Source organism: Hyalella azteca, unplaced genomic scaffold (genome assembly GCF_000764305.2).
Source record: "Hyalella azteca isolate HAZT.00-mixed unplaced genomic scaffold, Hazt_2.0.2 contig17058, whole genome shotgun sequence".
Classification (NCBI taxonomy): Eukaryota; Metazoa; Arthropoda; class Malacostraca; order Amphipoda; family Hyalellidae; genus Hyalella; species Hyalella azteca.
In genome coordinates this window covers 21,228-39,069 of record NW_025946859.1, presented here as the reverse complement: position 1 = coordinate 39,069, position 17,842 = coordinate 21,228, and the positions used below count along the sequence as shown (strand labels likewise).

At 38.2% G+C, this 17,842-nt stretch overlaps 1 protein-coding gene across 1 annotated transcript; it reads left to right on the top strand.

The window, feature by feature from the left end:
• The first annotated feature begins 3,803 nt into the window (after window positions 1–3,803).
• LOC108682966 lies at window positions 3,804–15,485 on the top strand. Its single transcript, XM_018172233.2, has 5 exons — window positions 3,804–4,003; window positions 8,741–8,853; window positions 9,327–9,424; window positions 9,954–10,055; window positions 14,639–15,485. The coding sequence occupies exons 1-5, from the start codon at window positions 3,869–3,871 to the stop codon at window positions 14,788–14,790; spliced, it is 600 nt and encodes a 199-aa protein (XP_018027722.1). The 5' UTR covers window positions 3,804–3,868; the 3' UTR covers window positions 14,791–15,485.
• The last annotated feature ends 2,357 nt before the right edge of the window (window positions 15,486–17,842 follow it).

The window sequence follows — 17,842 nt, the reverse complement described above, 5'->3', positions numbered from 1 at the left end:
CGGCTGAGGTCCGCCAGCGCCAGTGCGAGTTGTCGAGTAAGGTGTATGCATGGTGGAAGCAAGCGAGAGCTCCACAGTTGTGCGCACCACAGTGGCTTAGAGACAAGCAAGAAAGAGAGCGAAGCAATTATGCATACTAGGAAGGCCGAGGCGGTACTGGGCACACTTGAGAAGTTGAGACTTGACTGGCTTGAAACCACTTGAGGTGCTTTGCGTGCAATGCACTAGCTATATAGTCGCCTCTGAAGACGTTAATTATCACAAATATTAGTTGAGTCGACGCAACTAGTCGCCTCGTGTATAAGCACCTTTACTGAAGACTGATTCAAACTGCGGTCCCAGTAACTCACACATGCCCTGGTCATCTCCGACAAAAACAACATTATCTTACCGGACCCACTGGCGTCTTTATTTTATCCTTGGACTGGGCGTATATGAAAAAATACTACGGGTCCTGCAACCTGAGTTCGGTTTCTGTGTGAAAATCTACTAGTCTCTGTCTCCTCAGACACTAGTGGATTCAGCTATTTGTTTATTGAATCGTGTGCGTTATCTCACGAGGATTCGTTTGTCTCCGGGAATACTGCAGACTTTGGGGCCCATTTTTCTGCGTGTATGACGCACACATACCTGTCGTCTGACATAGTTTTGTATAAATTTCCTCTGCATTAATCTCGTGAAACTCTTCTCTCCAATCAGTTTCGTCAAGTTTATTCCAAATTGCCTCCCAATCCGTTCTACGATGGTGGAAGTTGATCGAGTCCGGCCAGTCCCTTCTGGGGTATGGCCCTGGGCTAAGTATCAGTTCCAATTGTATCCACCACCAACCATGCAGGCGCCGGCGGTGGCCTGACAGTGAAGTTTCTTCAACCTGATCGTCAACCGCCATTCTTTTATTATTTGTATAAAGAGATCAAAGATTTGTGTTCCCTTCTCGGCAACCGTACTTGCTGATTGAGCAGGTGTAAAAAAATTATTCTTTGAAAATTTGAGACAAAGACTTAAGGCTAAAGTTGGAATAGTGATATGTGCAGGTAACGTGATACAATAACGCACTTCTTGAGCAAAGAATGCTGAAAAAAATAGAATAGAAGTGTCGGCACTGGAGAAATAGGCCCATGGCCTGTTAAAAAAAGGAATTGATGTAGAATAAGTAGTGAATAAATTTACAACTTGAAAGTTTGAATTTGAATTAATTTGAAATTGTAAGCCTTAAACTAAATCCAACTTCCCAGCTGACTAATAAATGATTTTAAGAGAACAGTAAATAAACAAAACGAAATTACACGACATTCATAAAAGCCAAGGATTATAGAAACAGGTTTGCAGCAAGATGGTAGAAATACTAGGAGGTCGATGCAAGTAAGTTTTCAAACGGTTAAGAAATGGCTGATATAACTGGCCATCGGCAATAATAGCTCTAGAAATGGCAATCTTTTGAATCGAGATTTGAACACCCTAGCTAGGTTGTCAATGGCGGCTAATATCGTTTGATAAAATCTATAACTGATGCTGATGACGACCCCTAAGCCCGCGGCAGAACATCTGATCTAAATTCTAGACTAATACTTATTCTTCGGATGAAGTTAGAGAAGCGGATTCAACAACTTAGATAATTCAGTTAATACTAGATCTTATAAACAAACCCTAGCCTATTAAAAATTGACGGTGAGGATTGAGGAATTTCTCACTGAAAAGTTACGAAGATAAATTCCAACTCGTTCAATTTATTGTCCGATTAATTTTTTATCGTGCAAAGGATAGAAGATATATCTCTCGAATGGCTCAACCGAGCAGTGAGGCTGAAATAATTTATAGTGTATAATCTCGTATTGTGATGTATAGATACCGTAGTTGGTATAGCGATGTATGGAGACCATAGATACCTAGCAGCTCCAGCCCACGGACGAGAACAGTTATACCTGGGAAGTGAGTTGAGAAGGTGGGTTGACTACGTATAGGCGTTGACCTCAGCGTTAAGAATAAGAAGAAAACGTATTTGTGTTAACCTTCATGAAGATTTATATTATACAATTACAAGCAGACGTACATCAAAATGACTTAACGCTGTGCTTATTTCTCGGTCTTGCGACCGAGAAATATTCTTCAACGGATCTGTAGGCAAATTATAATTTTTCCAAAAATAATATTTTCGTTGCGTTCGTTAAAACATTTTGCGGGCTTTTATTTGATTTTATTCGTGGGCTATTTTTTAGCTTGTAATTTTGCCCGCAGCAGAACCAGTTTCATCACAATGCTCTTCATAGCTGAACCAGCTCCATGAACGCTTTAAAATATTATGATAGGTAACCTCAAAAATCGCTAAATTTTACGAATAACTTTTTTAAGTCTAAATATGCCTGCAAGTTTCAATGAGCTCTTGATAGGAACGGTTTTCAAGATCCAGATAGAAATAACGGAGCCGGGTTAAAACACTCGGCTACCGGTCGCTCAACGGTAAGTAAAATCTTATCCCGCCAAGCCTGTTCAATGTGTGCATGGCGAAATAAGAAACTCGTGCGATGATGCCAGTTTACTACATCAAATTTCTAAAAAGAAAATGAAATTAATTATATAGATTAATGGCACAGGAAATTTAGTTATAAGACTCCCGTTTTTTATGTCGATCACGCTCCATACTGCATTCCAGACAGCCGGTTTAGCTGATGCTCTGCAGTCTCCCTCACTCGTCTGTGTTGGAGAGCGTGAATATACCTTATCTACGAATTTTTTATAAAGCCACAGTTCTTCAATAGAACGAGTCAACTCAATCTCATGGCAGAAATCTGTTCTTAACAAACACTTCTGTTTGGTACTTTACTTTAGGCGAGACAAGACGTGAAAAGAAGCTTTGTACCGATTAAAAAAAATAGGACAAATTTCAGCGTTCAGTTGTAATCCAACGCAATTGCGAGACGAGACGTGACGGACAAGACAGAAGCTTCAAAATTTTTTATGACAACCATAACAAAAAGAGCCAATCAATTCCTAAATGACTTAATGCAAACCCGATACTTACTAGGCCGATGAAATTATAGGCGACCAGTTGAGGCCGTCAATACTGCAGTTCCTCACTTCTAACCTGCGAACAAGCAATTACAGACACTACTCCTTTGAAGAACTCGTTTGGTCCGTGATTAATTTTAATGTTTCACACGAGGGACGTTTTTAGAAGTAGGCTGAACAGTAAAATTATTCTGCCTGCCGTCGTCTGCAACTTTAATCTTCAATCTGCGCGTTCCAAATGTCTTGTTTTGTCTCGTATCGCGATGACATTATGTTTGCCTAAAAAATTTACGACCTGTCTTATTTTCACCTATCGCTCTCGTAATCTTTCATATTATTCGAGCGATTAATTTTATATTAACGGTCATAAGTATTATCCCGTTGCATAATTTAATTGCAGTGTAAAATTTCTAAGCTTTGACTCGTTATTTTCCCGTTGTGCTTGTTCACTTTTATTATTGTGAGGCACAGGAGTCCAGTTCTTCAAAGGTACAAACAAGTGAACAATGATATTTTCTTGACTGATCTCAGGGATTTATTCGAAATCCGAAGACAAATTTTCTAGTGTTCTGCTCCCATTCAAGTACACGGTACTTGCATCGGATTTCTGCAAATGTCCACCGACTGGCATGTCACATTCAAAATAGACCAAGAATTGAATAATTACATTTTAAGATTCAGCTCAAAATTTCAGCTCAAAACAATTTCCCTAATTTTCAACAATTGTAACACAAGCGAATAATTTGAATATTTTAGCTTGAAAATTATGTAATCATTTGTTTTTAGTAACTAATTTTTTTAAATAACTACAATAATATTTACAATACAATAATTTTCCCCAAGCTATTTGATAACAATAGCGATGACTCGACAAAGCCTATTTGTGTGTGTGCTGGGCATGGGCCTCCTGATGGGGGCTGTGGGGCAGACGCCCGAGCTCGGCTTCTGCGGCGTCTACGAAACGTCGGGGAACTTCAGCGCTGAATTAATAGCGCAGGTGAGTCATCGTTAGCAGCTAACAGGTTAATTTGATGCTCACGTTAGCAGCTAGCCGGTGCATTTAATACTCAACGTTAGCAGCTAGCCGGTGCATTTGATGCTCAACGTTAGCAGCTAGCCGGTGCATTTGATGCTCAACGTTAGCAGCTAGCCGGTGCATTTGATGCTTGTCTCTTATACACATCTAGATGTGTATAAGAGACAGCTGTTGCTTCGGTGGCTTGATGTCAGTTGGCTGATTGATTCATATCCAGGAAAGGAAATGACACCTATGGCTTTAGGCACTTAATCACACAGGCTAATATGCCCTCTAGCGTGATTACGAGCGGAAAGGAATAGATATTGAATTGTGGGCAAGGGCTATGTAGCTGTCTCTTATACACATCTAGATGTGTATAAGAGACAGCAGCTAGCCGGTGCATTTGATGCTCAACGCTAGCAGCTAGCCGGTGCATTTGATGCTGAACGTTAGCAGCTAGCCGGTGCATTTGATGCTGAACGTTAGCAGCTAGCCGCGCGGTTCATTTAATACTCAACGTTAAAAGCTAGCTGGTACATTTGATCCTAAGCACAAACCACCTATCAGTATATTTGGCATCAAACTTATATAGGCAACAGGTACATTTTCTACACTATTTCGAGTGAGCAGTTAAGTTTTACTTCGCTTCTAAGATTAAAAAATTTTCTTCTTCGCCTCACATTAAACTTTCAAACTGAAACGACAAAGATAGAGTCATTACATAATACTACGAAATTGGAATGGATACTACAAATACTACAAATTGCACTTATGGATAATTTGATGTATACAAATAGAAAAAACTCGACATTCTGGCCTGCTAGATCGAGACTCACATGGTTCTTATTGCGGTCAATGGTGTAAGAGATATACCAACTTGGGGTACAAAGCTGTGGTACAAATATTAAATGAAAGATTTAAAGAAAGATAAAGAAACTTTATTGCCCCACAGTTGCAAGGACGAGATAATACTCGTCAAACAAGGCTAAGCATAAACGATCTCGCTTCCTAACAAGCAACTACAGACAAGCGTTTTTACATTTATGAAGGTAATATCTAATAAATTCTAACATATTTATTCCGGGCCAGCCAAAGCCGCAATTTTAATTGCAATGGCGTAGCCTCTCCTTGCAGCGCACGGCCGCCGCACGCACGGGACGTTCAACGGCAATCGGCACCTCCGCTTCATCAGCGGCCTCGTCTGCTGAAACAGACGATAAAGATAATTCTAATGGGTGTAATAGATTAATTGAATAATCTCCTACAGACTTGTCTGCTTCAATAAGTTCAACTGATCTGTTATTGCCATCGTTTCCTCTAAATAGCTTAACAACTCTACCAAGCTCCCAGAATGGCTTAATTTGAGTTTCTGAACTAATCAAAAAATATCTCCTACTGTCATTTTTTCTCCAAACCATCTTAATACAAGTTGTTCCCTGTCTCCCGCAAAGACAAATGGTACTCTTGATACAAGAAGTCCAAAAGCGATTGTCTCTCCTCGCTAATGACGCTCCAAGCGGCTCCTCAATACCAACAGCCCTTGACGATATACATATCTAACTGCGCCTGAAAAAAACGGCCTTTTTCCGGCATCAAACATCAGGCAACTTTACGAAGATATACATCCTTGAGATCTTCTAAACTTCTTCAAGTGAGAAGGCGAGAATTAATTGCAAACAGTACACCTGATAACTGTGAAATGAATTCACAGTAGTCTAAGCATTTGCGACCAATAACAGTCTTGGACCAACAACCTTTAGCGATCCTGCTGATCATGCGTTCCCAAGATAACACAACCCATGCAATGCATAACGGGATTCTAATATGCTTCATGTTATTTTATGGAGATAATTGTTGAAGTCATCGCATGCGGAGTTCCCTCATACTTTAGCTAACTTAATGAAAGTGCTAGCATTGTCGCTGTAAATAGCACCAGAGATACCGCAGCAGGTTCAAAATATAAATTTCTAAAAAGATAAATGCCTGTAAGAAATCACTACCTGACATGCTAAGTACTAACTCTAAATGAATAGCTCTAATACTGAGGCACGATAGGGCAAAAATATACATTTTAGCAAAAGAATTTCATAGCTTGACGTTAAAATGACCTAGGTAATCTACACCTACTCTTTTGAAAAGTCGCATGTTATTGACCTTACCGCTAACAATATCGGTCTTTCGAGTGTACTTGAAAGCCCGACAGATCAACCTCCGACACGTGATGCACTGCTTTAAGACGCGTTTATAATGACTGAACGACCCTCGGCAATCCAAATCCCCGAGTTAAGCAGAAAATTTAACGTAGAACCAAGTCCTAAATGCTTGCATATCTTAAGGGTTCATCTCAAATGAACAAAATAGTAAGATGATTATTTGTGGGCAAAAGAAATGGACTTTTAACATCATCGACGAGGTAAGTGCATTTTTCGAGCCTGGCACGTGAGCGTAGCACACCGAACTCGTAAAAAAAACAAGTTCAAATTATTCACCAATAGTGGAGGTTAAGTTTTACCTTTGGACTGTAAAAATTTAATTTCAGGCCCGAAGTAAATAGACTGCTCATGAGTTATCCAATATAATGTAGCTTTTTGCTCCAGAAAACATCCAGAACCCGGTCATCAACAGCTCCAGAATCGTCCAGTGCCCGGCGCTTAAGCTTGGCAAAAAACTTAAAGACCATAGTGTAGTTATACGCATCATATTATGCAGGTCTGAATATTTATCGGTAGGAAAAATCAGTTCGAGCAAGTCTGCAACCGTTGGGTCAGTTGGAAGAGTACTTTTATCTTCTCGAACCTTCAAAGCAAAGTTAAAGGTCAAGGCCCCATTAACTGTTAACAAACAACCAAGGCCACGAAGGGTCCAAACATTGGCCGAGGAAATAAAATCTGGACCATGGGTCCAGAACTGAAACTTCTTTTGCAAATCTGCAATATCAACATCTCTGATCACCAAGTGTGCCGGATTGAGTTCTGTTGGAATTAATCGGAACTTTGCGTCTAGCCCGTACTTTTTCTCTAGTGCAACTCGAAAATTTGATATGTCTTTTTAACTCTATTTTATCCAAAAACATTCTTGTCATTCACCTTTTTCGTCAAGATCCAAGAAAACACAATCTGTGCATCAATGCCAAATGTTACTGATGACATTTTAAATTTCGCACTCTCCAGAATAGAGAAGGGACACTCGAAAGCGAATAACAAGAAAAATAATTATAAGGTTGGAACAAATTTGGATTTAATCGCAGCAATCTTATTCTTTGAGAAAATCGAATTAGAGGTACAATGGCTATCAGACTATTGTACTGCATACACTGCACAACCGTAAGATGCCTTTCTAGGCGTCAAAAAATAAGACCAAAGATACTTCCTTCCTGGAGTCAATGGTTTTACGCTGGAAGGAGAAATTACTCAATTCTTGTTAATTGGAGGATATTGCCTTCCATTTCTGACTATGCTCCTTATTTAGAAAGTCGTCCCTCGCATATTTCGCAACCCCGAGTTTCTTCAAGAATATCTTGCAAGATACTAAAGCGGGAGTCAAAAGTCCCAAAGTATCGAACACTGAGTCAATCAAGACACTGTTTCTTTTTGCTGCAATTATTATACTCCGCAGGGACCGGTTATTGGATAGGAGGCTCTAGTCATCACTAAGATTCTCCCTGTATTAAATTGCAGTCTAAAAATTGGACTCAAACCAGCCCAATTGGAGATTGCAGTCTAAAAATTGGGCTGTATTTGAATGAGGCAGCGTTTCCAGGTATTAACATTCTCTTACTTAATTGAAGGGCAAACCCGAGATTCCCACACGCAAAAGCTCCTGAACAAGTCTTCCAGTTTTTATTTCAGTAATAATGGTCTTACATACCGAGTAAGTGCCTTTTTTTGAAATTATATCTGCTTTGATCATTAAATGATCAAGCCTGAAACCTCCTAAGGGCTGAAACCCTTCCCTTCAATAAAATGGTGGTGATATGTATTATTTGGTGCAACGTTTTAAACATAGGAACTAAAATATATGTTCTTAATCAGCATTATCGCATGTACAATATGAATGTAAAACCTAGGTTTTTCCGAAAGATTTACCTCTCGAAAATTTCTCCTCGGGTTGCATTCACAGCAAGAGGTGCAGTTGTGTTGCTTTGAACGATGTTATCGCTGTTCTGATCAGTACTCGTGATTCATTATTAAGCGAGTTGAAATTTTCAATTCTTTGAGCTTCGTCCAAAATTTAATGTCGTGGAAATAAAATTTTACCCTTAAATGGCTCATTATTGATGCCCACTTTTATTGTTAATTGTTAGCTGTTTTCTCTTTGTTAGTACGCAATATTATTGAGTCCATTCTATTTAGATTTTGCATTTTATGATACTGCAATGGGTTTTATTTCGGCTGATGACAGGATTCTGGTCTTGGAAAAATCATAATAACACCTTTTACGATATAAAAATCTATAATGAAACACGACTGCATGCTCCTCGATTCGCTAGATTCTTCAATGAAATGAAAATTTAAAAAGATTGGCCTAACTTTTGAGTATATTATAATAAACTTTACTTCACCGTACGAGTACTTCGAGCTCCTATCAAAATTTACGGTTCGGATGTTAGGAAATATTCTCCCGGCTCAAAAAAAATTATTTAAATTGCTTCAAAGAATTATCAGGAAGGAATTTTATTCAAAATTTGTAATTTTTCATTGAAATTTTACGTTACAGATTGAAAACAGCGAGGCACGCTTTTCGTTCATTCTCTCATCAGGCTCGTCTGGGGGCTGTAAAAAACTCCAGCTCTACTCCACGGGCATCTACTTCTACCAGACAACGGACACGTGAGATTGCAAATACCAGATTTCCTTTAAAAAGTCTAGTCGACGATCCTGTGAACAGTAACATTTATTATGACCTTGCAGTGGAAACTTTTATGAATAGCATCTGACAAATGTGAAAATGAATTCTAAATCTTGTAAATATCGTGATGATACGTTTCGAAAGATACCAGCGACTCGAGTACAGCCGCTGTAGTAATCCAAATGATAGCAATAGCAATTATTAGCAATTGCTGGAAGCCTCACGAAGAAGCATTTTCTCGTGAAATGTTCTGAATATGAAAGTGTTCACATCGCTCTAAATAACCTCGCAAGCAAAAAAAGTAAACCATTAATCATGCTGGCAGAGATGTATGTTTTCAATTAGCAACCAGATTTTTGTAATTGACTTTGTACTTTCAGAACATTGGAATTTTCCCGTCTTAAACAAATTGATCGCCATGGATGAATAAAATCCATTTTTGACTTTAATGCAGGCTTGGCAATCCTCTGAACGTATCCAGCACGGTTACTATGAAACCTCACTCATCCTCTAGCCCGGCCACCATAGCTCTTTCTGGACTTCCATTTACAGGTCGGTGGAAATAATATTATACATATTGTATTTTATTGGGCCTCCCTGACATTGTGGTAACTCTGAACTAGTATTAAATCATGATTGAATTTTGAAAATTCGATCATGGAACATTACCTTAAATTTTGATCCGAATACGGATGACTGCAATGCGAGTGAGCAGTTTTGCTAATGAAACTACCGTCAGATATAATCGTAAAGGGTGAATGAGTGAATTTTTGCGAGATCCTACAAATCGTAGAAGTAGAACTGAGCACCTCATTGAATAAATAGTTGAAGTTATTAGCTCATATTGAATCCATGTTCATATTCAAGAAGGTTTAACGCGACCTTTTTCATCGAAGAGTTGAATGATGCATTGAAAAAATGAAGTTTCCTCTTAAATATTGATCATGTAAGGTATGCCGTATGAATAATAATCAAAAGTTGTGAATCATAATTTTCTTATTACTGTAATATTTTTTGAATATCAAGCAAAATTATGATATCTTCGAAGGCTGTTTAAAACTGACCAGTTATCGCCATGCAGAACTAGGAGCTTTGCTGGGCTCGGTAACATTCAACGTCCTGGTTGCTGAGAAGGAGAAGCTCGTGCTGCTGTCGTGCTACAACGTTGGGCTTATCCGATTTCGTGAGTCTTTTACCGTCCGCTATTTCTAAAACATTAACTTCATGCACCAGAAGGATCGTGAATGATCTATTAACCTGTTCCTCATGAATAGCTAGAAAAACTCTTCCCGAAACACAGTTTGAAATGATCTGGCAAGGCAGCTCGTTAACTAGATAGATCAGTGGTAATAGGCAGCGTGGGCGCTGACCACTCTCTGTGCGTTTACGAGAAACGGGGGCTGCGGTGTGGTTATTCCTTTTTTTGTGCGAGGAGTACCAAATGCCAATCTTAGCATCGCATACGTAAAAATATCAATCAAAATGCATAATCTATAATGATATGATATGCTCATTGATCAAATCATGCTCATTCATGAGAAATGATAAGTAGGTCTATAAAAAGTAGCACTTTTGCTTGTACACGATAATGTACAGTATCTATGGGAAGAGTTTAACACGTAGAGTGCGACATGACCTACCATGGTTGTCAGATGGTCTCTTTTCCGGAGAAATTCCAGGATTTCGTTTTTTTCGATTCGTTATTTATGTAAATTTATTTATAAAATTTTGATTTTTCAATTCGTTGGCTTTTTTTAAATTTACGTTCACTTCGCCATTGTGTGTTACACAGTACATAATAGTGAAATTGAATTTTTGCACCGCATTCTACAAATATACCAGTAATTATTGAATTGTGGGCCATTTTTTACAACACTTCTCATTAACTTCACTTCTTGTTTGTTTGTCTGTCTGTCTGTCTGTCTGCTACAAATCTTATAATCGATATTTAACACACTTCTACCTGTCCAATCGATCTGAAATTTGGCACACTTGCATAACGTTGGAGACAATGCATGTGAATCAATTCACAGAATAAATGATTTTGGGAATTTAAAAAAAATTTTCAATATTAAAAAATTACAAATAATTTTGTCAGCTACAAATCATATTATTGATATTTGATACACTTCTACCTGTCCAATTGATCAGATTTTGCACACTTGCGTAAAGTTGGAGACAATGCATGAATCAATTGACAGATTAATAATTATATAAATTAAAAATTTTTTTTACTAATAAAAAAATTAAAAATAATTTTGTCTGCTACAAATCTTATAATCCATATATGACAATTTGACCTGTCCAATCGATCTGAAATTTTGCTCAATTGCACAAAGTCAGAGACAATGCATGAATCAGTTGACAGAATAAATAATTTGATAATTTACAAAATTTTGATATCTTAAAAAAATTCGGAAAAATAATTTTCTTTAATATTAAAATAAAAATTTCGAAAAAGTATTTTTTTTTAATATTTGAAAATAAAATTAGAAATTTATTGTACATGTGTAACATCCAAGACACTGGATTGTTCAGAAGTGTTGTCTTTAAAAAGTAATTTTTAAACGCGGATTATTACCTTTTTACTTATGAGACTTGGCCGTTTTTGAGGCCAACTGGCAACCCAGCGACCCGTCGGTGGGCCGTATCATGCCCAACGTGTTAATTATTTTTTTTAAGTGTAGAAGAACAACCCTATTTCAGATGTTTGTAAAGTAAAATTATTTCTCCAGATATCAGGTAATCAATTTTTTCAAGTAGTTTCGAAACTATCACGTACGAAGAAGTCTTATAAAACCCAATGTAGAGATTGGCCGTAAATTTTTGGGACTTGATCATTTTCGGCCATTACCAAAAATCATGCCTTGATGCCTTGACGGCAGACGCGCAATGCTTCCTCGTCCATTGCATGCAGGTGAGAGCCAGAGGTGCATGGAAACAAAAATGGAAGACACGCTCTCTCCGAAGATTAAGAATACCTTGCTTGGCCACTTCACACAATTTTTGTCGTTCAGCGGACAAATATTTTTTTCTGACACATCTATTATATTATGCCTATATATGGCTAACACAATTTCACTTCATGAACGCATTAGGTTGTCGAGCGCAGCTTTGATCGTACTAAAAAATGAGGCTATTTTTTTGAGGTCCAAGAATTTTACTCATATATTTGCCAAGAGACCAATGTTTAGTGTGTAGCCTCAGCATATGAAATGCAGTGCTCTTCAGGCCTCTAGGATTCGAAAAAATGGCCATTTACGCAGTTGTGGCCACTAATTTCTATCGCTTAAGATTAGGTAAGCATACGGGATGCTTGCATGATGCCAGCACACATAGAGTCCAAGCTCTGAATCATTTTTTTTACAACACTTCTCTTTAACTTCACTTCTTGTTGTTTGCTTGTTTGTTTGTCTGTCTGCTACAAATATAGTAATCGAAATTTAATACACTTCTACTTATCCTATCGATCTGAAATTTTGCACACATGTGTAAAGTTGGAGATAATGCACGAAACAAATGTCAAAATAAATTATTTTAAAAATGACACATTTTTTTAATAGTAAAAAATTGAAAAAATAATTTTGTCAGCTACAAATCGTATAACTGATATTTGACACACTTTTACCTGTGTTTTATGTTTTATGCCCAAGCTTACCTCCTCTACCCTGAACACCTTTACAGCCGCTGACTGAGCCTCTTATTCTCAAGTCTGTAACCGAGTTTTTACAGCACTTTGGAAACTTTACAATTTTTACTCAACTTGATTCAGTTTTAACTTGTGTTTTTTTAGCTCTTGCATTTCATGATGGCTGCTGGTCAGAGAGGAAAAAAATTAATTGAGAAGGCCTCCAGTCCTCTTAAACCGAATTCGAAGATCAAATTGCAAAATGAGCGAGGAGAAATTTGTAAATTTTGCAAGCTGGGATCGCTTAACGTCAATGACGCTACAGTAGCCTTAATTGATTAAGGTGAGGCGCGTTAATTGATTAATTCAAATTGCATGAATCAAATTAATTGATTCATGCATTGCCTCTGACTTCACACAAGTGTGCAAAATTTCAGATCAATTAGGTAGACAGGTAAAAGTGTGTCAAATATCAGTTAGGTATAAGATTTGTAGCTGACAAAATTATTTTTTCAATATTGAAAAAAAAATTAAATTTTAAAAATCATTTATTTTGACATTTGATTCATGCATTGTCTCCAACTTTGAACAAGTGTGCAAAATTTCAGATCGATAGGATAAGTAGAAGTGTATTAAATTTCGATTACAAGATTTGTAGCAGACAGACAGACAGACAAACAAGAAGTGAAGTTAAAGAGAAGTGTTATAAAAAAAATGTATATATATTTACAAAATTGAAAAGGTAATTTTTTTTAATATTCGAAAATTGAATGAGAAATTCATTGTACATCTGTAAGATTGGAGACACTGGATTCTTTGGAAGTGTTGTCTTTAAAAAGTAATTTTTAAACGTATATTATTTCTTGGGTAAGCACGCTAAAGAGCACAACAGCCTAAGAAGATAGATGCTTCAAACCATATAGAGCCGTATGTCCACAGGTATATAGGGGCTTCACTGGCTTGTAAGGAACAGGGAGTGGTGGTTGAGCTACCTTATGATCATCATATCTAAATTAATAACGACTGATTGTATAATTATGTTTATTAAAAACTTATATTCGGGCAACATTATATTGAATTTGGAGGCATTTTTGTAAGAAATAATAATAAGTTTATAAATTAACTTAAAATTATTTAGAGGACTGATTCCATTTCTTATTTCATACCTCAGGGTCGCTTATGCAACCTAAGTAGGCCAAATGAGGCTAAATTGGCCCTAGATTAGGCGCACTGGCAAAGTGTTGATTTACCAAACACTGACGAAGAACATCATTTGATTTAAAACCTTGTGTTGCAAGTTAAAAAGTAATTTTGAAATGTTGAGTTTCATTGGTGACCGCAATGCTACTCAACAAGTGGTTGTTGAGTTCCATTGAAACAAAGGAACAGTGGCTCTCAAGGCTGAGAACCACTGAGCGAAATGGGCACAATTGACGGGAGCGCAGGTGTGGACCACAAATTTTACTCTTAAATAATCCCTTTAGCCAACGTCTATGCCTTATCGTATAATGTAAATTCGGAATCAATCTAATCTATATTTTTATCTGGGGACCGTAACCTCAGTCACAACATGGACCACTACTCCAGACGCAGCTTTAAACCCAGTGATTAAAGTTCAGAGTAACATGATAGGAGCAGAGAGGTGCAGGTTTGATCCCAATTCTGTGCGTCAGTTTCTGGTCAGAGTCGGCAATGAGGCCGTGCGGTTAAGCAAAGCAAAATTGAAGCAGTGAGTTCAAGCCCGCAACAAGCTGTGGATGTTCTGCAACGTTTAGAATCGGCGACAGGCCTCCGGCCTACTGAACGCTGAAACCGCTATTTTATATTAGACACAAATATGAGTAAGGACAGACTGAGAGTGAAGACTGAAGAGGTTTTGACGGAGGAACATATACTGCAATACACTTCAGTATCCCAACTCGACTAGGATCGTCGCAGCTTTAAACTTTTTGTAGAATAATTCAAGGTTCGAGTAACACGATGAAACTTCATACATGTTTTTGTAATGATAAATCCTACTGACGAGAAACAAATACTGACGTTTACTTTGAAGTTAATCGATTTCGCGCTCTGAAAAAGCGGTAGACTTTAGCATTATCGAGTTTGATAGATAACACCTGGTTGTTATCTCCCCACAGGTCAGCTTCACGTTCTTGTTGCCGAAGAAGTGAGCTCGTCGCTGTCGCCACATGCAGTGCAGACGGAACTGATATCGATGAAAGTTCCTCTGGCCTCCTCCCTCAAACAGCTGCCTCGGAGCTGTTTCAGTAGTTTTAGTAAAAGCAAATGATTATGAACGATTTTCTAACTTTTCGCGCCCCCGACATTTCTATGCTCGTTTAGTTAATTAAATAAGGACATAAAATAATTATATTTTCTCAATATATACAATAATAAATTTGATGACTTAGCAACTTCAACACTCCGTAGCGTTCTCGCGCTTCACTTCATGCAATGACTTCATTGTTCACTTTAACTTGTAGCGGATGAGCACCGAGCATTAACTGTCCACTGTTCAATACCTCCAGAAGGATAGAGCTGCAATCTGCAAATTATTTTATCTTTTGATAATTATTGGTATATTTTTAAATTAACTTCGGTCTACTTCTCAGTGCCCGACATTTCATGTCTGCAGATTCGTGTTGTACAAACCATGTTAGACTTGCTACGTCGCAATTAAATACAAATTTGCTGTGATGTTCAAGATGTTCGCACTGTGCTAATCCTAAGTTATGCGTAATAATTTTAACAGCCCATGTTAAGGCTGCAGACAACCCCGAGGATGCAATAAAAATATTTCGGAATCAGGGTACCGAATTTTGTTTAAATCCGAGCATGTTAACCCACGACGGAAATCACTGCAAGAAAGATCCGACGTTCTAACATTACCGATCGCTTAGATTCGTGCCTTCCAAATGTCAGCCTAAATCGTTGATAGCCTAGGGTCAATTACCCCTTATTTATTTATATTTATATTATTTATTATTATATTTATATTTATTTATATTATTTATATTCCCTTTAGTTATTTTTTTCTAATTATACTTAAACTTATTATACTATACGAGGTGTTGGGGTAAGCTCATTTTAGCAATTTACCCCTGGCGGGAAAGTTGTGTGTGCTCAGTGTTACTGGGTTGGGGGTGCACATGTTTCGTAACGAATTCAAGTAGCCAAATCTGGATTACAAGAATAAACTCCACCGTAGTTCAGGATATAGCTCTTAACATAACATAACATAACATAGTGATGTCGGCGCTGAAGTGTAGGCCTGATGTGGCCTGTCGCCGATTCTTTTCCTTTCGTGCCTTTTCATAGATCTAAACTCGTGTCATTTGACCGGATCTTTTCATGACTGGCGATAGTTTGAAGTAGCTACTATCTAGTAGCTACTTCAAACTATCGCCAGTCATGAAAAGATCCGGTCAAATGACACGATTTTAGATCTATGAACAGGGCACGAAAAGGAAAAGAATCGGCGACAGGCCACATCAGGCGTACACTTCAGCGCCGACATCACTATGTTATGTTATGTTAGAAGCCCTAGTCTATGCGGTAGGTTGTTGGCATCTCGGTGCGACTAGTTCCCGTACCATTTGCATCTTTGTGATTCTTTGCGGTGCATCAGGGCTAGAACCCCTAGTCTCTGCGGCTGTTCGTTGGCATCTTGGAGCGGCTAGTTCCCGTACCATTTGATATCCACTTTGTCACTCTCAGCTGTGTATTAGGGCTCAAACTGTGTGTTTTCTCGGCTGTTTGTACTCCTGAAGTGTCAAGCCTTTTTCCGTGAACTTTTGGACTAAGACGAATAATAAATTGTGCGCCTCGTATGAAGAAACTTGTAAATTGAATGAAGATTACCAGTATACTACGAAAAGTTCCTTGTATTCATTCCTCCTCTCTCCTACGCAAGGGAATTTAGAGCCGGATCCTAGAGCGACTCTTTAGCCCTTGTTTTTTAGGATCAGTACGAAAGTCTACATAAAGTCGGCACGCTACCCGAAATTATTTCAACTTCGCGGCGGTGTTTCCGGTTACACGTGGGACGACCCTCTCAAAGAGGAGCATAGTCAAGAATGGTTAGCAATATCCTCTAATGAACATGTAAGAATGTTATCCGCAATACTGCGTGGAATAGTAGCTGTTGCAAGGCCTTGCCAGTCAAGTTAGAGCACTTTATCTCTGGTGTCCTTGCGAGGCTGACTGAGCTATTATAGGCTTTAGTACGCTATTCTCAAGTACAAGTGAATTTGGAATACTGCTCTTCAATTAGTGTCTATATGAATATGGATTATTGTATTTTGGATTATTGAATTATCTTCCTGTATTGTTCATTTCGCTGTGTATTTATTGTGTAATTTAATAATTTCGGCAGGACAGAGCGAAGTCCCTCTCCTCTCTTAGTCTCTATAGTTAGAATAGTTTTTAGCGCATTTTCTCATTTAATGAAAAAAGGCGCTATTGTGCTCGTCGTGTCCGTCCATCCATCTTCTGTCTGTGACTTCACGTTTTGCGCTCTCTGTCACTCACTGCAGTGAGTACTAAGTTATATTTTTATTATGATTGCGATTCTAAGCTGCTGGGGTTTCCTGAATAAAAATAAAGACTTTTGATCTATTAACTGAACCCGACATCATCACAGAACAACAATTGAGTTATTCCCCTTAGTCCTTACCAGCGTAATACCATTGACGCCAATGCGATCATAGTTACTTCCTCATTGGAGTCAATGGTTTTATACTGGAAGGAAAAATCACTCAGTAGTTGCACAGTGAAGGATATTGCCTTCCATTCTTGACTATGCTTGTTGAGAGCGTTGTCCCACGCATATTTCGCTCCTCAGAGCTACACGTCTCTTCTTCAAAAATATCATGATGTGTGAGGCGACCATGCGCTGCACAGACTCAGAGTCTAGTCATTCAATTGCAATTAAAGTTGCGGCTTTGACCCATGATTGAACTAGTTCAATCATGGCTTTGGCCGGCCCGGAATATGTTATAATTATTATCAAAATCCGTCGTTTATGTTTGTACGCTTGTCGTTACTGGCCGCCTGGCGGTTACTCATTACTCTCGTCGGGGTTCTGCTGTCGGACGGACGTGTGTCTATAGCTGTTCGGTTGTTGGGGTACTCGACGCCAATCGTTCGTTTTCCCTGATAATTTGAAGAGACTTGACATCCGATAATTGTTTTTTGTGGGCCTTATTTGTAGCAAATCATATATTCATACGTTCTATTTAGTTTTATTTTTTTTTTTGCTACTTGTTTTTTTTCTATTATTTTCTTATTTTTTTTCGTTTGCCGCCCCTGAGCGTGTGCTGCCATGGCAGACGCGATAGGGT